At 40.8% G+C, this 24,193-nt stretch overlaps 5 protein-coding genes across 9 annotated transcripts; all 5 read right to left on the reverse strand.

Annotated features, from left to right (window-relative positions):
• Positions 1 to 2,458: 2,458 nt before the first annotated feature.
• LOC147002734 (THO complex subunit 4-like) lies at positions 2,459 to 3,298 on the reverse strand. 2 transcript variants are annotated; one of them, XM_085843405.1, is made up of 2 exons: positions 2,645 to 3,298; positions 2,459 to 2,527 (listed from the first exon to the last, which is right to left on the reverse strand). In XM_085843405.1, the coding sequence occupies exons 1-2, from the start codon at positions 3,296 to 3,298 to the stop codon at positions 2,459 to 2,461; spliced, it is 723 nt and encodes a 240-aa protein (XP_085699531.1). The 2 variants fall into 2 exon arrangements, with proteins under 2 accessions (XP_085699531.1, XP_085699530.1); XM_085843404.1 differs by having other exon boundaries at positions 2,459 to 3,277.
• A 4,275-nt stretch (positions 3,299 to 7,573) lies between these two features.
• LOC147002735 (THO complex subunit 4-like) lies at positions 7,574 to 8,410 on the reverse strand. 2 transcript variants are annotated; one of them, XM_085843407.1, is made up of 2 exons: positions 7,757 to 8,410; positions 7,574 to 7,642 (listed from the first exon to the last, which is right to left on the reverse strand). In XM_085843407.1, the coding sequence occupies exons 1-2, from the start codon at positions 8,408 to 8,410 to the stop codon at positions 7,574 to 7,576; spliced, it is 723 nt and encodes a 240-aa protein (XP_085699533.1). The 2 variants fall into 2 exon arrangements, with proteins under 2 accessions (XP_085699533.1, XP_085699532.1); XM_085843406.1 differs by having other exon boundaries at positions 7,574 to 8,389.
• Positions 8,411 to 12,684: 4,274 nt separating this feature from the next.
• LOC147002736 (THO complex subunit 4-like) lies at positions 12,685 to 13,521 on the reverse strand. Of its 2 annotated transcripts, XM_085843409.1 has the most exons (2): positions 12,868 to 13,521; positions 12,685 to 12,753 (listed from the first exon to the last, which is right to left on the reverse strand). In XM_085843409.1, the coding sequence occupies exons 1-2, from the start codon at positions 13,519 to 13,521 to the stop codon at positions 12,685 to 12,687; spliced, it is 723 nt and encodes a 240-aa protein (XP_085699535.1). The 2 variants fall into 2 exon arrangements, with proteins under 2 accessions (XP_085699535.1, XP_085699534.1); XM_085843408.1 differs by having other exon boundaries at positions 12,685 to 13,500.
• Positions 13,522 to 17,801: 4,280 nt separating this feature from the next.
• Positions 17,802 to 18,647, reverse strand: LOC147002737 (THO complex subunit 4-like). 2 transcript variants are annotated; one of them, XM_085843411.1, is made up of 2 exons: positions 17,994 to 18,647; positions 17,802 to 17,870 (listed from the first exon to the last, which is right to left on the reverse strand). In XM_085843411.1, the coding sequence occupies exons 1-2, from the start codon at positions 18,645 to 18,647 to the stop codon at positions 17,802 to 17,804; spliced, it is 723 nt and encodes a 240-aa protein (XP_085699537.1). The 2 variants fall into 2 exon arrangements, with proteins under 2 accessions (XP_085699537.1, XP_085699536.1); XM_085843410.1 differs by having other exon boundaries at positions 17,802 to 18,626.
• Positions 18,648 to 22,927: 4,280 nt separating this feature from the next.
• On the reverse strand, positions 22,928 to 23,755 carry LOC147002738 (aly/REF export factor 2-like). The gene has a single exon (XM_085843412.1). The coding sequence runs from the start codon at positions 23,753 to 23,755 to the stop codon at positions 22,928 to 22,930; it is 828 nt and encodes a 275-aa protein (XP_085699538.1).
• Positions 23,756 to 24,193: the final 438 nt, after the last annotated feature.

A 24,193-nucleotide genomic window follows, 5' to 3' on the forward strand; every position in this document is an offset into this window, starting at 1 on the left:
TGTACTCCTCTTGGGTGAATTTGCTTCCTTTAGTTCTAGAGCTTCTGGATGTGCTGTCAGTCTGCTAGTGTATGCTCTTTCTAGTTTCTTTTTGGAGGCACTCGGGGCTATGAGTTTTCCTCTTAGGACTGCCTTCATTGTGTCCCATAAGTTTGGGTATGTTGTGGCTTCATGTTCATTAAACTCTAAAAAGTCTTTAATTTCTTTCTTATTTCATCCTTGACCAAGGAATCATTGAGTGGAGTGTTGTTCAGTTTCCACGTGAATGTTGGCTTTCTATTATTACGATGTTCTTGTAGATCATCAGCCTTAGTCCTTGGTGATCAGATAGGATGCGTGGGATTCCCTTTCCCTTTCTGATTGTGTTCATTTGGATTCTGTCTCTGTGCCCTCAAGTTAGTCTGGCTAACACTTTCTGTATCGTGTTGATGTTCTCAAAGAACCAGCTCCTAGTTTTGTGGATTCTTTATGTAGTTCTTTTTGTGTTGACTTGGTTGGTTTCAGCCCTGAGTTTGATTATTTCCTGCCTTCTCCTCCTCTTGGGTTTATTTGGTTCCTTTTGTTCTAGAGCTTTCAGGTGTGCTGTTAAGCTGCTAGTGTATGCTCTCTCCACTTTCTTTTTGGAGGCACACAGAGCTGAGCTGTGAGTTTTCCTCTTACCCTACTTTCATTATGTCCCATCAGTTTGGGTATGTTGTACATGCATTCTCATTAAATTCTAAAATGTCTTTTATTTCTTCCTTTACCAAGTAAGTTCTGGTTGAGTTATCCTAGAGCACTGTTCACCTTCCATGTGTATGTTTGCTTTCTGTGTTTTTGTTGCTACTGAAGAACAACCTTGTTCAGTAGTGACCTGATAGAAGCATGGGATTATCTCAGTCTTCTTTCTTTTGAGTTCTGTGTTGTGGCCAACTGTATGGTCAGTTCTGGAGAAGAGACCATGAGGTGCCGTGCCAGCGAGAAGGTGTATTCCTTTGATTTAGGATGAGATGTTGTATAGATGTCTGTTGAATCAATTTGGTCCATAACTTCTGTTATTTTCACTGTGTGTCTGTTTAGTTTGTGTTTCCCTGATCTGTCCATTGGTGAAAGTTGGGTGTTGAAGTCCCTCACCACTATTATTTGACGTGAAATGTGAGCTTTTAGCTTCAGTAAAGTTGCTTTTATGAATGTGGGTCCCCTTGCATTTGGAGCATAGATGTTTTCAATATTGAGAGTAGTATCTTCTTGGTAGATTTTCCCCTTGATGAGTATGAAGTGTCTTTCCTGATATTTTTGATGACATTTGACTAACAGTCAATTTTATCAGATTATTAGAGTGGCTACCCCAGCTTCATTCTTGGGACCATTTGCTTGGAAAACTGTTTTTCAGCCCTTTACTCTGAGGAAGTGTCTGGCATGGACATTTATTTCCTCTATGCTGTAAAATGCTTAGCCCTGTAAGTGTCCAGTCTGATAGTCTATGTCTCTGTATTGTGGAATTGAGGACATTGACTTTAAGAGATATTAAGGAATAGTGATTTGTGCTTCCTGTTATCTATCAGTGATGTTATTTTTATGTTTGTGTGGCTATCTTCTTCTGGGTTTGTTGAAAGAAGATTACTTTCTTGCTCTTTCTAGGGTGTAGTTTCCCTCCTTGTGTTGGCATTTTTTCTGTATTAACCTTTGCAGGACTGGATTAGTAGAGAGATACTGTGCAAATTTGATTTTGTCATGGGATATTTTTATCTCTTCATCTATGCTAATGGAGGAGTTTTATGTGTATATTAGTCTGTGCCGGCATTTATGTTCTCTTAGGGTCTGTATGAGATCTAACCAAGGCCTTCTAGCTTTCATAGTCTCTGGTGAGAAGTCTGGTGTAATTCTGATAGGTCTGACTGTTTATGTTACTTGACCTTTTCCCTAAATGTTTTTGTTTGTTTTCTTTTGTTTTGTTTTTTTTTTTTTATATATATACATTTATTGTTTTGATTATTAAGTGACAGGAGGAATTTCTTTTCTTGTCCAAACTATTTGGAGTTCTGTAGGCCTTTATTTTCATGGCAGATCTCTTTCATTAGGTTAGGGAAAATTTCCTCTATAGACCCAAAGAGACCCAGAGAGACCCAAAATGTGTGAGAGTTCCTCATTCTCCACAAAAATCATTCATCAACGACGTCGTATTACTTGTTTATTTCTACACACAATTTTATTAGGGCAAAGGTGAAAATGCCACCTTCACTAAAGCAAAAACTACAATTGATCCACAAAATAACTCAGTACAAGACAGGTGTATTTCAGAATGTAAATAAAAGAAAGAGAGAAGGAAAGAACTTTACATGGTGTTTTAAAACAGGAGAAAAGAAAAAGAAGCAAAGGAGGAATCCACCATTGTGTTCATGGTCCACTAGCCAACCCTCAGTCTAGGCATCACAGTCCATGCTCTGGGTCCAGTTCTTGTGCAGCTTTGCTAAGTTGTTTAGCTGGTGTCCATCATTTCCTGATAAGCATCCAGCTGGGCGTCCAGCTCCTCTGCAGATAGCTGCTGGTGCTCCTGCTGCTGCTGCTGCTGCTGCTGCTGCTGCTGCTGCTGCTGCTGCTGTTTCTGGAGCTGCTGCTCCTCCTCCTGCTGCTGCTGCTGCTGCTTCTGCTGCTCCTGCTGCAGTTTTGAGTTCCTGCTGGTGCCTCTCTCTCTTCCCTGGCTGCCTCCAAGTGTCCATCTCTTGGTGCCTGCACCACTTAATCCTCCAGAGCCAGGGTTTCTTTTCATGCCACCCCTGTTTCTGCTTTGTGCAGGTCTTCCTTGTCTATCAATCTTTGAGGTGACAAGCTGGATGTTCATAGGGCGGCCATCCAAAGAGGCGCCATTGTACTCTCTCATGGCGTTCAGGGCATCTGCTTCCCTTTCAAAGTGCAGATGTGCTGTCCCTAAACTTCTTCCACAGCGATCATAGTGCACAGCAGATTTTTTCAACGTTCCAAATTCAGCAAAGAGTAGCCGAATATCAGCATCTGACACTCCGAAGTGCAGATTTGACACGAACAGCTTCCCACCAGTATCCACGTGGGTTTGACCCCTCAAGTCTCCAATGAATAGGTGCTGCTGCCACTTGTCTGGAAGTTGTTTTGTTCTGTGGTATGGTGCCAGCCTGTTCCTGCCACCACGGGTGATGGTGGGCCGGTACCTCTTTGGCCCAGCATCTCGATTTACCCGGGAATCAGGCCTGCGGTGATGTCCTTGCTGGATCTTGTTCAGCTTAATGATGTCTTCCAAAGACATGTCTATTTTGTCAGCCATGGCGGGCCTTGGATCCAGCATACCTGATTTGAAAACAAAATTTTAATTTATGTTGAAAATACATATGAAAGTTTCAGCATACTGCATCACTAAACAATAGGGAAGAGTTCCTGAGAACTTGATTAGGAAAAACAAGACATTTGAATTTGATCACTATATACCCACAAAGGTGTGAATTTAACCTGTATATGGAGGTGTAACTTCTAACTGTTTTGCAAATTTTAGAACTAGTTAAATACCTTTCTGGTCTACTCAGAATGATTCCTACCCAAACACAGTTCCCTAGTTTCAAAAAGAAGAAAATATTGCAAATATTAGAAGACGCAAACCCAGTGAACTGAGCCCAGTCTCTGGGTGCCAGATTCAGAGGAGAGAATTCACCCATGAAAGTCTTTTGACCTCTACCTGCCTGCTGAAGAAACACAATAAAAACACAACGTAAAGAACTTGAATAGAAAAGAAAATATAACACTTTGTACAGTCTATACTGTTGGCCATTGTCACAAACAAAATACAGTAAAATGAAAAAAAAAAAAAAAAAGAAAACAAAAAACAAAAAAACAAATGCTTTAAATCCCAGCCCTCAAGAAGCAGAGGTATGAGGATCTTCCCAACTTCCATGATAGCCTAGTCCACAGCCAGCTCTAGACTGTATTGAGCTGCCTAGTAAGGCCTGGATTCCAGAAATCAATACAGACTATCTCTGTAATTTACAGGATGATGATAAAACATACTAACAGACATATTGAGAACGAAAACCACCACCCAAATCCATAAATTGCTAAATTGAACTATTTAAAATGAAATATATCTAGAGTTGTGTGTTACGTTGACATCTTGGGAAAGAACTGTATCACAGCTCTGAAGACCTAGAACTCTCTTAGGAGACATTTGTTTGTCCTTGAGACTAGTTGGTGTGGTTCACTCACCTCTCTGTCAAGCCTTCTGTCCCAGGGCAGACTGCAGAGGAGAACCCTTTGCTCTCTTGGTAGCTTGCCTCAGCTCTCTCAAGTGTGCTGTCCAAGCCTCTCCAAACTCCTTTTATACTCCTAAGGACCTCCCCCTCCCTAGATAAGATTACTATCTATGATAATTGAATCACGTTTTCACGACACAAATCTTTACAATCCATAAAACTACAGAAGACTAAAGAAAGCAACGATGACCACTCTAATAACAGATGCCAGAAGAAAAGACTGTGGCTAATTCAGTGTGATACCCAATAATCAGACTAAATGTTTTATTTTCAAATGACTTCAGATCATCCTTCTTAACATGATTAAATCTCTTAAATTCTTTTTTCGAGATATCTGTCCTTGAAACTCTGTAGAGCAGAGATATCCTCCAATTGAGAGATCTGCCCGCCTCTGCCTCCCAAGGGAGAAATTAAAGACTTTAAATTAAAGGAAAGTTTTTGACACCTAATCACTCAGTAAACCACTTCTAAACTTCTCCCAGTAGATAATGAAAAAGGAAATAAAGAAAAGAACAATTGAACAAAAATCAAACCCAACAAATGGTCACAATTGACAGGATTTTATGACTGCAACAGACAGGGTAACAAAGAGTGTCCTTTAAAGGGGATTCACGCAGACAGACCACTGTTAACTGTGTTTTTTCTTGGGCATCTAACCCAGGGCTGCACATGTGCCGAGCAAGTATTCTGCCACTGAGACACACTGAGATTACTGTCCCTGTGCCCTCTAGTTAATCTGGGTAAGGGTTTAATCTATCTTGTTGATTTTCTCAAAGAACCAGCACCTGGTTTGGTTGATTCTTTGAATAGTTCATGTTGTTTCCACTTGCTTGATTTCAGCCCTGAGCTTAATTGTTTCCTGCAGTGTACTCCTCTTGGGTGAATTTGCTTCCTTTAGTTCTAGAGCTTCTGGATGTGCTGTCAGTCTGCTAGTGTATGCTCTTTCTAGTTTCTTTTTGGAGGCACTCGGGGCTATGAGTTTTCCTCTTAGGACTGCCTTCATTGTGTCCCATAAGTTTGGGTATGTTGTGGCTTCATGTTCATTAAACTCTAAAAAGTCTTTAATTTCTTTCTTATTTCATCCTTGACCAAGGAATCATTGAGTGGAGTGTTGTTCAGTTTCCACGTGAATGTTGGCTTTCTATTATTACGATGTTCTTGTAGATCATCAGCCTTAGTCCTTGGTGATCAGATAGGATGCGTGGGATTCCCTTTCCCTTTCTGATTGTGTTCATTTGGATTCTGTCTCTGTGCCCTCAAGTTAGTCTGGCTAACACTTTCTGTATCGTGTTGATGTTCTCAAAGAACCAGCTCCTAGTTTTGTGGATTCTTTATGTAGTTCTTTTTGTGTTGACTTGGTTGGTTTCAGCCCTGAGTTTGATTATTTCCTGCCTTCTCCTCCTCTTGGGTTTATTTGGTTCCTTTTGTTCTAGAGCTTTCAGGTGTGCTGTTAAGCTGCTAGTGTATGCTCTCTCCACTTTCTTTTTGGAGGCACACAGAGCTGTGAGTTTTCCTCTTACCCTACTTTCATTATGTCCCATCAGTTTGGGTATGTTGTACATGCATTCTCATTAAATTCTAAAATGTCTTTTATTTCTTCCTTTACCAAGTAAGTTCTGGTTGAGTTATCCTAGAGCACTGTTCACCTTCCATGTGTATGTTTGCTTTCTGTGTTTTTGTTGCTACTGAAGAACAACCTTGTTCAGTAGTGACCTGATAGAAGCATGGGATTATCTCAGTCTTCTTTCTTTTGAGTTCTGTGTTGTGGCCAACTGTATGGTCAGTTCTGGAGAAGAGACCATGAGGTGCCGTGCCAGCGAGAAGGTGTATTCCTTTGATTTAGGATGAGATGTTGTATAGATGTCTGTTGAATCAATTTGGTCCATAACTTCTGTTATTTTCACTGTGTGTCTGTTTAGTTTGTGTTTCCCTGATCTGTCCATTGGTGAAAGTTGGGTGTTGAAGTCCCTCACCACTATTATTTGACGTGAAATGTGAGCTTTTAGCTTCAGTAAAGTTGCTTTTATGAATGTGGGTCCCCTTGCATTTGGAGCATAGATGTTTTCAATATTGAGAGTAGTATCTTCTTGGTAGATTTTCCCCTTGATGAGTATGAAGTGTCTTTCCTGATATTTTTGATGACATTTGACTAACAGTCAATTTTATCAGATTATTAGAGTGGCTACCCCAGCTTCATTCTTGGGACCATTTGCTTGGAAAACTGTTTTTCAGCCCTTTACTCTGAGGAAGTGTCTGGCATGGACATTTATTTCCTCTATGCTGTAAAATGCTTAGCCCTGTAAGTGTCCAGTCTGATAGTCTATGTCTCTGTATTGTGGAATTGAGGACATTGACTTTAAGAGATATTAAGGAATAGTGATTTGTGCTTCCTGTTATCTATCAGTGATGTTATTTTTATGTTTGTGTGGCTATCTTCTTCTGGGTTTGTTGAAAGAAGATTACTTTCTTGCTCTTTCTAGGGTGTAGTTTCCCTCCTTGTGTTGGCATTTTTTCTGTATTAACCTTTGCAGGACTGGATTAGTAGAGAGATACTGTGCAAATTTGATTTTGTCATGGGATATTTTTATCTCTTCATCTATGCTAATGGAGGAGTTTTATGTGTATATTAGTCTGTGCCGGCATTTATGTTCTCTTAGGGTCTGTATGAGATCTAACCAAGGCCTTCTAGCTTTCATAGTCTCTGGTGAGAAGTCTGGTGTAATTCTGATAGGTCTGACTGTTTATGTTACTTGAACTTTTCCCTAAATGTTTTTGTTTGTTTTCTTTTGTTTTGTTTTGGTTTTTTTATATATATATACATTTATTGTTTTGATTATTAAGTGACAGGAGGAATTTCTTTTCTTGTCCAAACTATTTGGAGTTCTGTAGGCCTTTATTTTCATGGCAGATCTCTTTCATTAGGTTAGGGAAAATTTCCTCTATAGACCCAAAGAGACCCAGAGAGACCCAAAATGTGTGAGAGTTCCTCATTCTCCACAAAAATCATTCATCAACGACGTCGTATTACTTGTTTATTTCTACACACAATTTTATTAGGGCAAAGTTGAAAATGCCACCTTCACTAAAGCAAAAACTACAATTGATCCACAAAATAACTCAGTACAAGACAGGTGTATTTCAGAATGTAAATAAAAGAAAGAGAGAAGGAAAGAACTTTACATGGCGTTTTAAAACAGGAGAAAAGAAAAAGAAGCAAAGGAGGAATCCACCATTGTGTTCATGGTCCACTAGCCAACCCTCAGTCTAGGCATCACAGTCCATGCTCTGGGTCCAGTTCTTGTGCAGCTTTGCTAAGTTGTTTAGCTGGTGTCCATCATTTCCTGATAAGCATCCAGCTGGGCGTCCAGCTCCTCTGCAGATAGCTGCTGGTGCTCCTGCTGCTGCTGCTGCTGCTGCTGCTGCTGCTGCTGCTGCTGCTGTTTCTGGAGCTGCTGCTCCTCCTCCTGCTGCTGCTGCTGCTGCTTCTGCTGCTCCTGCTGCAGTTTTGAGTTCCTGCTGGTGCCTCTCTCTCTTCCCTGGCTGCCTCCAAGTGTCCATCTCTTGGTGCCTGCACCACTTAATCCTCCAGAGCCAGGGTTTCTTTTCATGCCACCCCTGTTTCTGCTTTGTGCAGGTCTTCCTTGTCTATCAATCTTTGAGGTGACAAGCTGGATGTTCATAGGGCGGCCATCCAAAGAGGCGCCATTGTACTCTCTCATGGCGTTCAGGGCATCTGCTTCCCTTTCAAAGTGCAGATGTGCTGTCCCTAAACTTCTTCCACAGCGATCATAGTGCACAGCAGATTTTTTCAACGTTCCAAATTCAGCAAAGAGTAGCCGAATATCAGCATCTGACACTCCGAAGTGCAGATTTGACACGAACAGCTTCCCACCAGTATCCACGTGGGTTTGACCCCTCAAGTCTCCAATGAATAGGTGCTGCTGCCACTTGTCTGGAAGTTGTTTTGTTCTGTGGTATGGTGCCAGCCTGTTCCTGCCACCACGGGTGATGGTGGGCCGGTACCTCTTTGGCCCAGCATCTCGATTTACCCGGGAATCAGGCCTGCGGTGATGTCCTTGCTGGATCTTGTTCAGCTTAATGATGTCTTCCAAAGACATGTCTATTTTGTCAGCCATGGCGGGCCTTGGATCCAGCATACCTGATTTGAAAACAAAATTTTAATTTATGTTGAAAATACATATGAAAGTTTCAGCATACTGCATCACTAAACAATAGGGAAGAGTTCCTGAGAACTTGATTAGGAAAAACAAGACATTTGAATTTGATCACTATATACCCACAAAGGTGTGAATTTAACCTGTATATGGAGGTGTAACTTCTAACTGTTTTGCAAATTTTAGAACTAGTTAAATACCTTTCTGGTCTACTCAGAATGATTCCTACCCAAACACAGTTCCCTAGTTTCAAAAAGAAGAAAATATTGCAAATATTAGAAGACGCAAACCCAGTGAACTGAGCCCAGTCTCTGGGTGCCAGATTCAGAGGAGAGAATTCACCCATGAAAGTCTTTTGACCTCTACCTGCCTGCTGAAGAAACACAATAAAAACACAACGTAAAGAACTTGAATAGAAAAGAAAATATAACACTTTGTACAGTCTATACTGTTGGCCATTGTCACAAACAAAATACAGTAAAATGAAAAAAAAAAAAAAAAAGAAAACAAAAAACAAAAAAACAAATGCTTTAAATCCCAGCCCTCAAGAAGCAGAGGTATGAGGATCTTCCCAACTTCCATGATAGCCTAGTCCACAGCCAGCTCTAGACTGTATTGAGCTGCCTAGTAAGGCCTGGATTCCAGAAATCAATACAGACTATCTCTGTAATTTACAGGATGATGATAAAACATACTAACAGACATATTGAGAACGAAAACCACCACCCAAATCCATAAATTGCTAAATTGAACTATTTAAAATGAAATATATCTAGAGTTGTGTGTTACGTTGACATCTTGGGAAAGAACTGTATCACAGCTCTGAAGACCTAGAACTCTCTTAGGAGACATTTGTTTGTCCTTGAGACTAGTTGGTGTGGTTCACTCACCTCTCTGTCAAGCCTTCTGTCCCAGGGCAGACTGCAGAGGAGAACCCTTTGCTCTCTTGGTAGCTTGCCTCAGCTCTCTCAAGTGTGCTGTCCAAGCCTCTCCAAACTCCTTTTATACTCCTAAGGACCTCCCCCTCCCTAGATAAGATTACTATCTATGATAATTGAATCACGTTTTCACGACACAAATCTTTACAATCCATAAAACTACAGAAGACTAAAGAAAGCAACGATGACCACTCTAATAACAGATGCCAGAAGAAAAGACTGTGGCTAATTCAGTGTGATACCCAATAATCAGACTAAATGTTTTATTTTCAAATGACTTCAGATCATCCTTCTTAACATGATTAAATCTCTTAAATTCTTTTTTCGAGATATCTGTCCTTGAAACTCTGTAGAGCAGAGATATCCTCCAATTGAGAGATCTGCCCGCCTCTGCCTCCCAAGGGAGAAATTAAAGACTTTAAATTAAAGGAAAGTTTTTGACACCTAATCACTCAGTAAACCACTTCTAAACTTCTCCCAGTAGATAATGAAAAAGGAAATAAAGAAAAGAACAATTGAACAAAAATCAAACCCAACAAATGGTCACAATTGACAGGATTTTATGACTGCAACAGACAGGGTAACAAAGAGTGTCCTTTAAAGGGGATTCACGCAGACAGACCACTGTTAACTGTGTTTTTTCTTGGGCATCTAACCCAGGGCTGCACATGTGCCGAGCAAGTATTCTGCCACTGAGACACACTGAGATTACTGTCCCTGTGCCCTCTAGTTAATCTGGGTAAGGGTTTAATCTATCTTGTTGATTTTCTCAAAGAACCAGCACCTGGTTTGGTTGATTCTTTGAATAGTTCATGTTGTTTCCACTTGCTTGATTTCAGCCCTGAGCTTAATTGTTTCCTGCAGTGTACTCCTCTTGGGTGAATTTGCTTCCTTTAGTTCTAGAGCTTCTGGATGTGCTGTCAGTCTGCTAGTGTATGCTCTTTCTAGTTTCTTTTTGGAGGCACTCGGGGCTATGAGTTTTCCTCTTAGGACTGCCTTCATTGTGTCCCATAAGTTTGGGTATGTTGTGGCTTCATGTTCATTAAACTCTAAAAAGTCTTTAATTTCTTTCTTATTTCATCCTTGACCAAGGAATCATTGAGTGGAGTGTTGTTCAGTTTCCACGTGAATGTTGGCTTTCTATTATTACGATGTTCTTGTAGATCATCAGCCTTAGTCCTTGGTGATCAGATAGGATGCGTGGGATTCCCTTTCCCTTTCTGATTGTGTTCATTTGGATTCTGTCTCTGTGCCCTCAAGTTAGTCTGGCTAACACTTTCTGTATCGTGTTGATGTTCTCAAAGAACCAGCTCCTAGTTTTGTGGATTCTTTATGTAGTTCTTTTTGTGTTGACTTGGTTGGTTTCAGCCCTGAGTTTGATTATTTCCTGCCTTCTCCTCCTCTTGGGTTTATTTGGTTCCTTTTGTTCTAGAGCTTTCAGGTGTGCTGTTAAGCTGCTAGTGTATGCTCTCTCCACTTTCTTTTTGGAGGCACACAGAGCTGTGAGTTTTCCTCTTACCCTACTTTCATTATGTCCCATCAGTTTGGGTATGTTGTACATGCATTCTCATTAAATTCTAAAATGTCTTTTATTTCTTCCTTTACCAAGTAAGTTCTGGTTGAGTTATCCTAGAGCACTGTTCACCTTCCATGTGTATGTTTGCTTTCTGTGTTTTTGTTGCTACTGAAGAACAACCTTGTTCAGTAGTGACCTGATAGAAGCATGGGATTATCTCAGTCTTCTTTCTTTTGAGTTCTGTGTTGTGGCCAACTGTATGGTCAGTTCTGGAGAAGAGACCATGAGGTGCCGTGCCAGCGAGAAGGTGTATTCCTTTGATTTAGGATGAGATGTTGTATAGATGTCTGTTGAATCAATTTGGTCCATAACTTCTGTTATTTTCACTGTGTGTCTGTTTAGTTTGTGTTTCCCTGATCTGTCCATTGGTGAAAGTTGGGTGTTGAAGTCCCTCACCACTATTATTTGACGTGAAATGTGAGCTTTTAGCTTCAGTAAAGTTGCTTTTATGAATGTGGGTCCCCTTGCATTTGGAGCATAGATGTTTTCAATATTGAGAGTAGTATCTTCTTGGTAGATTTTCCCCTTGATGAGTATGAAGTGTCTTTCCTGATATTTTTGATGACATTTGACTAACAGTCAATTTTATCAGATTATTAGAGTGGCTACCCCAGCTTCATTCTTGGGACCATTTGCTTGGAAAACTGTTTTTCAGCCCTTTACTCTGAGGAAGTGTCTGGCATGGACATTTATTTCCTCTATGCTGTAAAATGCTTAGCCCTGTAAGTGTCCAGTCTGATAGTCTATGTCTCTGTATTGTGGAATTGAGGACATTGACTTTAAGAGATATTAAGGAATAGTGATTTGTGCTTCCTGTTATCTATCAGTGATGTTATTTTTATGTTTGTGTGGCTATCTTCTTCTGGGTTTGTTGAAAGAAGATTACTTTCTTGCTCTTTCTAGGGTGTAGTTTCCCTCCTTGTGTTGGCATTTTTTCTGTATTAACCTTTGCAGGACTGGATTAGTAGAGAGATACTGTGCAAATTTGATTTTGTCATGGGATATTTTTATCTCTTCATCTATGCTAATGGAGGAGTTTTATGTGTATATTAGTCTGTGCCGGCATTTATGTTCTCTTAGGGTCTGTATGAGATCTAACCAAGGCCTTCTAGCTTTCATAGTCTCTGGTGAGAAGTCTGGTGTAATTCTGATAGGTCTGACTGTTTATGTTACTTGACCTTTTCCCTAAATGTTTTTGTTTGTTTTCTTTTGTTTTGTTTTGGTTTTTTTTATATATATACATTTATTGTTTTGATTATTAAGTGACAGGAGGAATTTCTTTTCTTGTCCAAACTATTTGGAGTTCTGTAGGCCTTTATTTTCATGGCAGATCTCTTTCATTAGGTTAGGGAAAATTTCCTCTATAGACCCAAAGAGACCCAGAGAGACCCAAAATGTGTGAGAGTTCCTCATTCTCCACAAAAATCATTCATCAACGACGTCGTATTACTTGTTTATTTCTACACACAATTTTATTAGGGCAAAGGTGAAAATGCCACCTTCACTAAAGCAAAAACTACAATTGATCCACAAAATAACTCAGTACAAGACAGGTGTATTTCAGAATGTAAATAAAAGAAAGAGAGAAGGAAAGAACTTTACATGGCGTTTTAAAACAGGAGAAAAGAAAAAGAAGCAAAGGAGGAATCCACCATTGTGTTCATGGTCCACTAGCCAACCCTCAGTCTAGGCATCACAGTCCATGCTCTGGGTCCAGTTCTTGTGCAGCTTTGCTAAGTTGTTTAGCTGGTGTCCATCATTTCCTGATAAGCATCCAGCTGGGCGTCCAGCTCCTCTGCAGATAGCTGCTGGTGCTCCTGCTGCTGCTGCTGCTGCTGCTGCTGCTGCTGCTGCTGCTGCTGTTTCTGGAGCTGCTGCTCCTCCTCCTGCTGCTGCTGCTGCTGCTTCTGCTGCTCCTGCTGCAGTTTTGAGTTCCTGCTGGTGCCTCTCTCTCTTCCCTGGCTGCCTCCAAGTGTCCATCTCTTGGTGCCTGCACCACTTAATCCTCCAGAGCCAGGGTTTCTTTTCATGCCACCCCTGTTTCTGCTTTGTGCAGGTCTTCCTTGTCTATCAATCTTTGAGGTGACAAGCTGGATGTTCATAGGGCGGCCATCCAAAGAGGCGCCATTGTACTCTCTCATGGCGTTCAGGGCATCTGCTTCCCTTTCAAAGTGCAGATGTGCTGTCCCTAAACTTCTTCCACAGCGATCATAGTGCACAGCAGATTTTTTCAACGTTCCAAATTCAGCAAAGAGTAGCCGAATATCAGCATCTGACACTCCGAAGTGCAGATTTGACACGAACAGCTTCCCACCAGTATCCACGTGGGTTTGACCCCTCAAGTCTCCAATGAATAGGTGCTGCTGCCACTTGTCTGGAAGTTGTTTTGTTCTGTGGTATGGTGCCAGCCTGTTCCTGCCACCACGGGTGATGGTGGGCCGGTACCTCTTTGGCCCAGCATCTCGATTTACCCGGGAATCAGGCCTGCGGTGATGTCCTTGCTGGATCTTGTTCAGCTTAATGATGTCTTCCAAAGACATGTCTATTTTGTCAGCCATGGCGGGCCTTGGATCCAGCATACCTGATTTGAAAACAAAATTTTAATTTATGTTGAAAATACATATGAAAGTTTCAGCATACTGCATCACTAAACAATAGGGAAGAGTTCCTGAGAACTTGATTAGGAAAAACAAGACATTTGAATTTGATCACTATATACCCACAAAGGTGTGAATTTAACCTGTATATGGAGGTGTAACTTCTAACTGTTTTGCAAATTTTAGAACTAGTTAAATACCTTTCTGGTCTACTCAGAATGATTCCTACCCAAACACAGTTCCCTAGTTTCAAAAAGAAGAAAATATTGCAAATATTAGAAGACGCAAACCCAGTGAACTGAGCCCAGTCTCCGGGTGCCAGATTCAGAGGAGAGAATTCACCCATGAAAGTCTTTTGACCTCTACCTGCCTGCTGAAGAAACACAATAAAAACACAACGTAAAGAACTTGAATAGAAAAGAAAATATAACACTTTGTACAGTCTATACAGTTGGCCATTGTCACAAACAAAATACAGTAAAATGAAAAAAAAAAAAAAAAAGAAAACAAAAAACAAAAAAACAAATGCTTTAAATCCCAGCCCTCAAGAAGCAGAGGTATGAGGATCTTCCCAACTTCCATGATAGCCTAGTCCACAGCCAGCTCTAGACTGTATTGAGCTGCCTAGGAAGGCCTGGATTCCAGAAATCAATACAGACTATCTCTGTAATTTACAGGATGATGATAAAACATACTAACAGACATATTGAGAACGAAAACCACCACCCAAATCCATAAATTGCTAAATTGAACTATTTAAAATCAAATATATCTAGAGTTGTGTGTTACGTTGACATCTTGGGAAAGAACTGTATCACAGCTCTGAAGACCTAGAACTCTCTTAGGAGACATTTGTTTGTCCTTGAGACTAGTTGGTGTGGTTCACTCACCTCTCTGTCAAGCCTTCTGTCCCAGGGCAGACTGCAGAGGAGAACCCTTTGCTCTCTTGGTAGCTTGCCTCAGCTCTCTCAAGTGTGCTGTCCAAGCCTCTCCAAACTCCTTTTATACTCCTAAGGACCTCCCCTCCCTAGATAAGATTACTATCTATGATAATTGAATCACGTTTTCACGACACAAATCTTTACAATCCATAAAACTACAGAAGACTAAAGAAAGCAACGATGACCACTCTAATAACAGATGCCAGAAGAAAAGACTGTGGCTAATTCAGTGTGATACCCAATAATCAGACTAAATGTTTTATTTTCAAATGACTTCAGATCATCCTTCTTAACATGATTAAATCTCTGAAATTCTTTTTTCGAGATATCTGTCCTTGAAACTCTGTAGAGCAGAGATATCCTCCAATTGAGAGATCTGCCCGCCTCTGCCTCCCAAGGGAGAAATTAAAGACTTTAAATTAAAGGAAAGTTTTTGACACCTAATCACTCAGTAAACCACTTCTAAACTTCTCCCAGTAGATAATGAAAAAGGAAATAAAGAAAAGAACAATTGAACAAAAATCAAACCCAACAAATGGTCACAATTGACAGGATTTTATGACTGCAACAGACAGGGTAACAAAGAGTGTCCTTTAAAGGGGATTCACGCAGACAGACCACTGTTAACTGTGTTTTTTCTTGGGCATCTAACCCAGGGCTGCACATGTGCCGAGCAAGTATTCTGCCACTGAGACACACTGAGATTACTGTCCCTGTGCCCTCTAGTTAATCTGGGTAAGGGTTTAATCTATCTTGTTGATTTTCTCAAAGAACCAGCACCTGGTTTGGTTGATTCTTTGAATAGTTCATGTTGTTTCCACTTGCTTGATTTCAGCCCTGAGCTTAATTGTTTCCTGCAGTGTACTCCTCTTGGGTGAATTTGCTTCCTTTAGTTCTAGAGCTTCTGGATGTGCTGTCAGTCTGCTAGTGTATGCTCTTTCTAGTTTCTTTTTGGAGGCACTCGGGGCTATGAGTTTTCCTCTTAGGACTGCCTTCATTGTGTCCCATAAGTTTGGGTATGTTGTGGCTTCATGTTCATTAAACTCTAAAAAGTCTTTAATTTCTTTCTTATTTCATCCTTGACCAAGGAATCATTGAGTGGAGTGTTGTTCAGTTTCCACGTGAATGTTGGCTTTCTATTATTTACGATGTTCTTGAAGATCATCAGCCTTAGTCCTTGGTGATCAGATAGGATGCGTGGGATTCCCTTTCCCTTTCTGATTGTGTTCATTTGGATTCTGTCTCTGTGCCCTCAAGTTAGTCTGGCTAACACTTTCTGTATCGTGTTGATGTTCTCAAAGAACCAGCTCCTAGTTTTGTGGATTCTTTATGTAGTTCTTTTTGTGTTGACTTGGTTGGTTTCAGCCCTGAGTTTGATTATTTCCTGCCTTCTCCTCCTCTTGGGTTTATTTGGTTCCTTTTGTTCTAGAGCTTTCAGGTGTGCTGTTAAGCTGCTAGTGTATGCTCTCTCCACTTTCTTTTTGGAGGCACACAGAGCTGAGCTGTGAGTTTTCCTCTTACCCTACTTTCATTATGTCCCATCAGTTTGGGTATGTTGTACATGCATTCTCATTAAATTCTAAAATGTCTTTTATTTCTTCCTTTACCAAGTAAGTTCTGGTTGAGTTATCCTAGAGCACTGTTCACCTTCCATGTGTATGTTTGCTTTCTGTGTTTTTGTTGCTACTGAAGAACAACCTTGTTCAGTAGTGACCTGATAGAAGCATGGGATTATCTCAGTCTTCTTTCTTTTGAGTTCTGTGTTGTGGCCAACTGTATGGTCAGTTCTGGAGAAGAGACCATGAGGTGCCGTGCCAGCGAGAAGGTGTATTCCTTTGATTTAGGATGAGATGTTGTATAGATGTCTGTTGAATCAATTTGGTCCATAACTTCTGTTATTTTCACTGTGTGTCTGTTTAGTTTGTGTTTCCCTGATCTGTCCATTGGTGAAAGTTGGGTGTTGAAGTCCCTCACCACTATTATTTGACGTGAAATGTGAGCTTTTAGCTTCAGTAAAGTTGCTTTTATGAATGTGGGTCCCCTTGCATTTGGAGCATAGATGTTTTCAATATTGAGAGTAGTATCTTCTTGGTAGATTTTCCCCTTGATGAGTATGAAGTGTCTTTCCTGATATTTTTGATGACATTTGACTAACAGTCAATTTTATCAGATTATTAGAGTGGCTACCCCAGCTTCATTCTTGGGACCATTTGCTTGGAAAACTGTTTTTCAGCCCTTTACTCTGAGGAAGTGTCTGGCATGGACATTTATTTCCTCTATGCTGTAAAATGCTTAGCCCTGTAAGTGTCCAGTCTGATAGTCTATGTCTCTGTATTGTGGAATTGAGGACATTGACTTTAAGAGATATTAAGGAATAGTGATTTGTGCTTCCTGTTATCTATCAGTGATGTTATTTTTATGTTTGTGTGGCTATCTTCTTCTGGGTTTGTTGAAAGAAGATTACTTTCTTGCTCTTTCTAGGGTGTAGTTTCCCTCCTTGTGTTGGCATTTTTTCTGTATTAACCTTTGCAGGACTGGATTAGTAGAGAGATACTGTGCAAATTTGATTTTGTCATGGGATATTTTTATCTCTTCATCTATGCTAATGGAGGAGTTTTATGTGTATATTAGTCTGTGCCGGCATTTATGTTCTCTTAGGGTCTGTATGAGATCTAACCAAGGCCTTCTAGCTTTCATAGTCTCTGGTGAGAAGTCTGGTGTAATTCTGATAGGTCTGACTGTTTATGTTACTTGAACTTTTCCCTAAATGTTTTTGTTTGTTTTCTTTTGTTTTGTTTTGGTTTTTTTATATATATATACATTTATTGTTTTGATTATTAAGTGACAGGAGGAATTTCTTTTCTTGTCCAAACTATTTGGAGTTCTGTAGGCCTTTATTTTCATGGCAGATCTCTTTCATTAGGTTAGGGAAAATTTCCTCTATAGACCCAAAGAGACCCAGAGAGACCCAAAATGTGTGAGAGTTCCTCATTCTCCACAAAAATCATTCATCAACGACGTCGTATTACTTGTTTATTTCTACACACAATTTTATTAGGGCAAAGGTGAAAATGCCACCTTCACTAAAGCAAAAACTACAATTGATCCACAAAATAACTCAGTACAAGACAGGTGTATTTCAGAATGTAAATAAAAGAAAGAGAGAAGGAAAGAACTTTACATGGCGTTTTAAAACAGGAGAAAAGAAAAAGAAGCAAAGGAGGAATCCACCATTGTGTTCATGGTCCACTAGCCAACCCTCAGTCTAGGCATCACAGTCCATGCTCTGGGTCCAGTTCTTGTGCAGCTTTGCTAAGTTGTTTAGCTGGTGTCCATCATTTCCTGATAAGCATCCAGCTGGGCGTCCAGCTCCTCTGCAGATAGCTGCTGGTGCTCCTGCTGCTGCTGCTGCTGCTGCTGCTGCTGCTGCTGCTGCTGCTGCTGCTGCTGTTTCTGGAGCTGCTGCTCCTCCTCCTGCTGCTGCTGCTGCTGCTTCTGCTGCTCCTGCTGCAGTTTTGAGTTCCTGCTGGTGCCTCTCTCTCTTCCCTGGCTGCCTCCAAGTGTCCATCTCTTGGTGCCTGCACCACTTAATCCTCCAGAGCCAGGGTTTCTTTTCATGCCACCCCTGTTTCTGCTTTGTGCAGGTCTTCCTTGTCTATCAATCTTTGAGGTGACAAGCTGGATGTTCATAGGGCGGCCATCCAAAGAGGCGCCATTGTACTCTCTCATGGCGTTCAGGGCATCTGCTTCCCTTTCAAAGTGCAGATGTGCTGTCCCTAAACTTCTTCCACAGCGATCATAGTGCACAGCAGATTTTTTCAACGTTCCAAATTCAGCAAAGAGTAGCCGAATATCAGCATCTGACACTCCGAAGTGCAGATTTGACACGAACAGCTTCCCACCAGTATCCACGTGGGTTTGACCCCTCAAGTCTCCAATGAATAGGTGCTGCTGCCACTTGTCTGGAAGTTGTTTTGTTCTGTGGTATGGTGCCAGCCTGTTCCTGCCACCACGGGTGATGGTGGGCCGGTACCTCTTTGGCCCAGCATCTCGATTTACCCGGGAATCAGGCCTGCGGTGATGTCCTTGCTGGATCTTGTTCAGCTTAATGATGTCTTCCAAAGACATGTCTATTTTGTCAGCCATGGCGGGCCTTGGATCCAGCATACCTGATTTGAAAACAAAATTTTAATTTATGTTGAAAATACATATGAAAGTTTCAGCATACTGCATCACTAAACAATAGGGAAGAGTTCCTGAGAACTTGATTAGGAAAAACAAGACATTTGAATTTGATCACTATATACCCACAAAGGTGTGAATTTAACCTGTATATGGAGGTGTAACTTCTAACTGTTTTGCAAATTTTAGAACTAGTTAAATACCTTTCTGGTCTACTCAGAATGATTCCTACCCAAACACAGTTCCCTAGTTTCAAAAAGAAGAAAATATTGCAAATATTAGAAGACGCAAACCCAGTGAACTGAGCCCAGTCTCCGGGTGCCAGATTCAGAGGAGAGAATTCACCCATGAAAGTCTTTTGACCTCTACCTGCCTGCTGAAGAAACACAATAAAAACACAACGTAAAGAACTTGAATAGAAAAGAAAATATAACACTTTGTACAGTCTATACAGTTGGCCATTGTCACAAACAAAATACAGTAAAATGAAAAAAAAAAAAAAAAAGAAAACAAAAAACAAAAAAACAAATGCTTTAAATCCCAGCCCTCAAGAAGCAGAGGTATGAGGATCTTCCCAACTTCCATGATAGCCTAGTCCACAGCCAGCTCTAGACTGTATTGAGCTGCCTAGGAAGGCCTGGATTCCAGAAATCAATACAGACTATCTCTGTAATTTACAGGATGATGATAAAACATACTAACAGACATATTGAGAACGAAAACCACCACCCAAATCCATAAATTGCTAAATTGAACTATTTAAAATCAAATATATCTAGAGTTGTGTGTTACGTTGACATCTTGGGAAAGAACTGTATCACAGCTCTGAAGACCTAGAACTCTCTTAGGAGACATTTGTTTGTCCTTGAGACTAGTTGGTGTGGTTCACTCACCTCTCTGTCAAGCCTTCTGTCCCAGGGCAGACTGCAGAGGAGAACCCTTTGCTCTCTTGGTAGCTTGCCTCAGCTCTCTCAAGTGTGCTGTCCAAGCCTCTCCAAACTCCTTTTATACTCCTAAGGACCTCCCCTCCCTAGATAAGATTACTATCTATGATAATTGAATCACGTTTTCACGACACAAATCTTTACAATCCATAAAACTACAGAAGACTAAAGAAAGCAACGATGACCACTCTAATAACAGATGCCAGAAGAAAAGACTGTGGCTAATTCAGTGTGATACCCAATAATCAGACTAAATGTTTTATTTTCAAATGACTTCAGATCATCCTTCTTAACATGATTAAATCTCTGAAATTCTTTTTTCGAGATATCTGTCCTTGAAACTCTGTAGAGCAGAGATATCCTCCAATTGAGAGATCTGCCCGCCTCTGCCTCCCAAGGGAGAAATTAAAGACTTTAAATTAAAGGAAAGTTTTTGACACCTAATCACTCAGTAAACCACTTCTAAACTTCTCCCAGTAGATAATGAAAAAGGAAATAAAGAAAAGAACAATTGAACAAAAATCAAACCCAACAAATGGTCACAATTGACAGGATTTTATGACTGCAACAGACAGGGTAACAAAGAGTGTCCTTTAAAGGGGATTCACGCAGACAGACCACTGTTAACTGTGTTTTTTCTTGGGCATCTAACCCAGGGCTGCACATGTGCCGAGCAAGTATTCTGCCACTGAGACACACTGAGATTACTGTCCCTGTGCCCTCTAGTTAATCTGGGTAAGGGTTTAATCTATCTTGTTGATTTTCTCAAAGAACCAGCACCTGGTTTGGTTGATTCTTTGAATAGTTCATGTTGTTTCCACTTGCTTGATTTCAGCCCTGAGCTTAATTGTTTCCTGCAGTGTACTCCTCTTGGGTGAATTTGCTTCCTTTAGTTCTAGAGCTTCTGGATGTGCTGTCAGTCTGCTAGTGTATGCTCTTTCTAGTTTCTTTTTGGAGGCACTCGGGGCTATGAGTTTTCCTCTTAGGACTGCCTTCATTGTGTCCCATAAGTTTGGGTATGTTGTGGCTTCATGTTCATTAAACTCTAAAAAGTCTTTAATTTCTTTCTTATTTCATCCTTGACCAAGGAATCATTGAGTGGAGTGTTGTTCAGTTTCCACGTGAATGTTGGCTTTCTATTATTTACGATGTTCTTGAAGATCATCAGCCTTAGTCCTTGGTGATCAGATAGGATGCGTGGGATTCCCTTTCCCTTTCTGATTGTGTTCATTTGGATTCTGTCTCTGTGCCCTCAAGTTAGTCTGGCTAACACTTTCTGTATCGTGTTGATGTTCTCAAAGAACCAGCTCCTAGTTTTGTGGATTCTTTATGTAGTTCTTTTTGTGTTGACTTGGTTGGTTTCAGCCCTGAGTTTGATTATTTCCTGCCTTCTCCTCCTCTTGGGTTTATTTGGTTCCTTTTGTTCTAGAGCTTTCAGGTGTGCTGTTAAGCTGCTAGTGTATGCTCTCTCCACTTTCTTTTTGGAGGCACACAGAGCTGAGCTGTGAGTTTTCCTCTTACCCTACTTTCATTATGTCCCATCAGTTTGGGTATGTTGTACATGCATTCTCATTAAATTCTAAAATGTCTTTTATTTCTTCCTTTACCAAGTAAGTTCTGGTTGAGTTATCCTAGAGCACTGTTCACCTTCCATGTGTATGTTTGCTTTCTGTGTTTTTGTTGCTACTGAAGAACAACCTTGTTCAGTAGTGACCTGATAGAAGCATGGGATTATCTCAGTCTTCTTTCTTTTGAGTTCTGTGTTGTGGCCAACTGTATGGTCAGTTCTGGAGAAGAGACCATGAGGTGCCGTGCCAGCGAGAAGGTGTATTCCTTTGATTTAGGATGAGATGTTGTATAGATGTCTGTTGAATCAATTTGGTCCATAACTTCTGTTATTTTCACTGTGTGTCTGTTTAGTTTGTGTTTCCCTGATCTGTCCATTGGTGAAAGTTGGGTGTTGAAGTCCCTCACCACTATTATTTGACGTGAAATGTGAGCTTTTAGCTTCAGTAAAGTTGCTTTTATGAATGTGGGTCCCCTTGCATTTGGAGCATAGATGTTTTCAATATTGAGAGTAGTATCTTCTTGGTAGATTTTCCCCTTGATGAGTATGAAGTGTCTTTCCTGATATTTTTGATGACATTTGACTAACAGTCAATTTTATCAGATTATTAGAGTGGCTACCCCAGCTTCATTCTTGGGACCATTTGCTTGGAAAACTGTTTTTCAGCCCTTTACTCTGAGGAAGTGTCTGGCATGGACATTTATTTCCTCTATGCTGTAAAATGCTTAGCCCTGTAAGTGTCCAGTCTGATAGTCTATGTCTCTGTATTGTGGAATTGAGGACATTGACTTTAAGAGATATTAAGGAATAGTGATTTGTGCTTCCTGTTATCTATCAGTGATGTTATTTTTATGTTTGTGTGGCTATCTTCTTCTGGGTTTGTTGAAAGAAGATTACTTTCTTGCTCTTTCTAGGGTGTAGTTTCCCTCCTTGTGTTGGCATTTTTTCTGTATTAACCTTTGCAGGACTGGATTAGTAGAGAGATACTGTGCAAATTTGATTTTGTCATGGGATATTTTTATCTCTTCATCTATGCTAATGGAGGAGTTTTATGTGTATATTAGTCTGTGCCGGCATTTATGTTCTCTTAGGGTCTGTATGAGATCTAACCAAGGCCTTCTAGCTTTCATAGTCTCTGGTGAGAAGTCTGGTGTAATTCTGATAGGTCTGACTGTTTATGTTACTTGAACTTTTCCCTAAATGTTTTTGTTTGTTTTCTTTTGTTTTGTTTTGGTTTTTTTATATATATATACATTTATTGTTTTGATTATTAAGTGACAGGAGGAATTTCTTTTCTTGTCCAAACTATTTGGAGTTCTGTAGGCCTTTATTTTCATGGCAGATCTCTTTCATTAGGTTAGGGAAAATTTCCTCTATAGACCCAAAGAGACCCAGAGAGACCCAAAATGTGTGAGAGTTCCTCATTCTCCACAAAAATCATTCATCAACGACGTCGTATTACTTGTTTATTTCTACACACAATTTTATTAGGGCAAAGTTGAAAATGCCACCTTCACTAAAGCAAAAACTACAATTGATCCACAAAATAACTCAGTACAAGACAGGTGTATTTCAGAATGTAAATAAAAGAAAGAGAGAAGGAAAGAACTTTACATGGCGTTTTAAAACAGGAGAAAAGAAAAAGAAGCAAAGGAGGAATCCACCATTGTGTTCATGGTCCACTAGCCAACCCTCAGTCTAGGCATCACAGTCCATGCTCTGGGTCCAGTTCTTGTGCAGCTTTGCTAAGTTGTTTAGCTGGTGTCCATCATTTCCTGATAAGCATCCAGCTGGGCGTCCAGCTCCTCTGCAGATAGCTGCTGGTGCTCCTGCTGCTGCTGCTGCTGCTGCTGCTGCTGCTGCTGCTGCTGCTGCTGCTGCTGCTGTTTCTGGAGCTGCTGCTCCTCCTCCTGCTGCTGCTGCTGCTGCTTCTGCTGCTCCTGCTGCAGTTTTGAGTTCCTGCTGGTGCCTCTCTCTCTTCCCTGGCTGCCTCCAAGTGTCCATCTCTTGGTGCCTGCACCACTTAATCCTCCAGAGCCAGGGTTTCTTTTCATGCCACCCCTGTTTCTGCTTTGTGCAGGTCTTCCTTGTCTATCAATCTTTGAGGTGACAAGCTGGATGTTCATAGGGCGGCCATCCAAAGAGGCGCCATTGTACTCTCTCATGGCGTTCAGGGCATCTGCTTCCCTTTCAAAGTGCAGATGTGCTGTCCCTAAACTTCTTCCACAGCGATCATAGTGCACAGCAGATTTTTTCAACGTTCCAAATTCAGCAAAGAGTAGCCGAATATCAGCATCTGACACTCCGAAGTGCAGATTTGACACGAACAGCTTCCCACCAGTATCCACGTGGGTTTGACCCCTCAAGTCTCCAATGAATAGGTGCTGCTGCCACTTGTCTGGAAGTTGTTTTGTTCTGTGGTATGGTGCCAGCCTGTTCCTGCCACCACGGGTGATGGTGGGCCGGTACCTCTTTGGCCCAGCATCTCGATTTACCCGGGAATCAGGCCTGCGGTGATGTCCTTGCTGGATCTTGTTCAGCTTAATGATGTCTTCCAAAGACATGTCTATTTTGTCAGCCATGGCGGGCCTTGGATCCAGCATACCTGATTTGAAAACAAAATTTTAATTTATGTTGAAAATACATATGAAAGTTTCAGCATACTGCATCACTAAACAATAGGGAAGAGTTCCTGAGAACTTGATTAGGAAAAACAAGACATTTGAATTTGATCACTATATACCCACAAAGGTGTGAATTTAACCTGTATATGGAGGTGTAACTTCTAACTGTTTTGCAAATTTTAGAACTAGTTAAATACCTTTCTGGTCTACTCAGAATGATTCCTACCCAAACACAGTTCCCTAGTTTCAAAAAGAAGAAAATATTGCAAATATTAGAAGACGCAAACCCAGTGAACTGAGCCCAGTCTCCGGGTGCCAGATTCAGAGGAGAGAATTCACCCATGAAAGTCTTTTGACCTCTACCTGCCTGCTGAAGAAACACAATAAAAACACAAC

This window comes from Mus caroli, unplaced genomic scaffold (assembly GCF_978045245.1).
Source record: "Mus caroli unplaced genomic scaffold, Mus_caroli_1 scaffold_9, whole genome shotgun sequence".
In the NCBI taxonomy this organism is placed as follows: domain Eukaryota; kingdom Metazoa; phylum Chordata; class Mammalia; order Rodentia; family Muridae; genus Mus; species Mus caroli.

What these genes read in the sequence shown, in the direction of transcription:
- LOC147002734 (XM_085843404.1), bottom strand. Translation starts at nt 3,277, where the DNA reads ATGGCTGACAAAATAGACATGTCTTTGGAAGACATCATTAAGCTGAAC.
- LOC147002735 (XM_085843406.1), bottom strand. Translation starts at nt 8,389, where the DNA reads ATGGCTGACAAAATAGACATGTCTTTGGAAGACATCATTAAGCTGAAC.
- LOC147002736 (XM_085843408.1), bottom strand. Translation starts at nt 13,500, where the DNA reads ATGGCTGACAAAATAGACATGTCTTTGGAAGACATCATTAAGCTGAAC.
- LOC147002737 (XM_085843410.1), bottom strand. Translation starts at nt 18,626, where the DNA reads ATGGCTGACAAAATAGACATGTCTTTGGAAGACATCATTAAGCTGAAC.
- LOC147002738 (XM_085843412.1), bottom strand. Translation starts at nt 23,755, where the DNA reads ATGGCTGACAAAATAGACATGTCTTTGGAAGACATCATTAAGCTGAAC.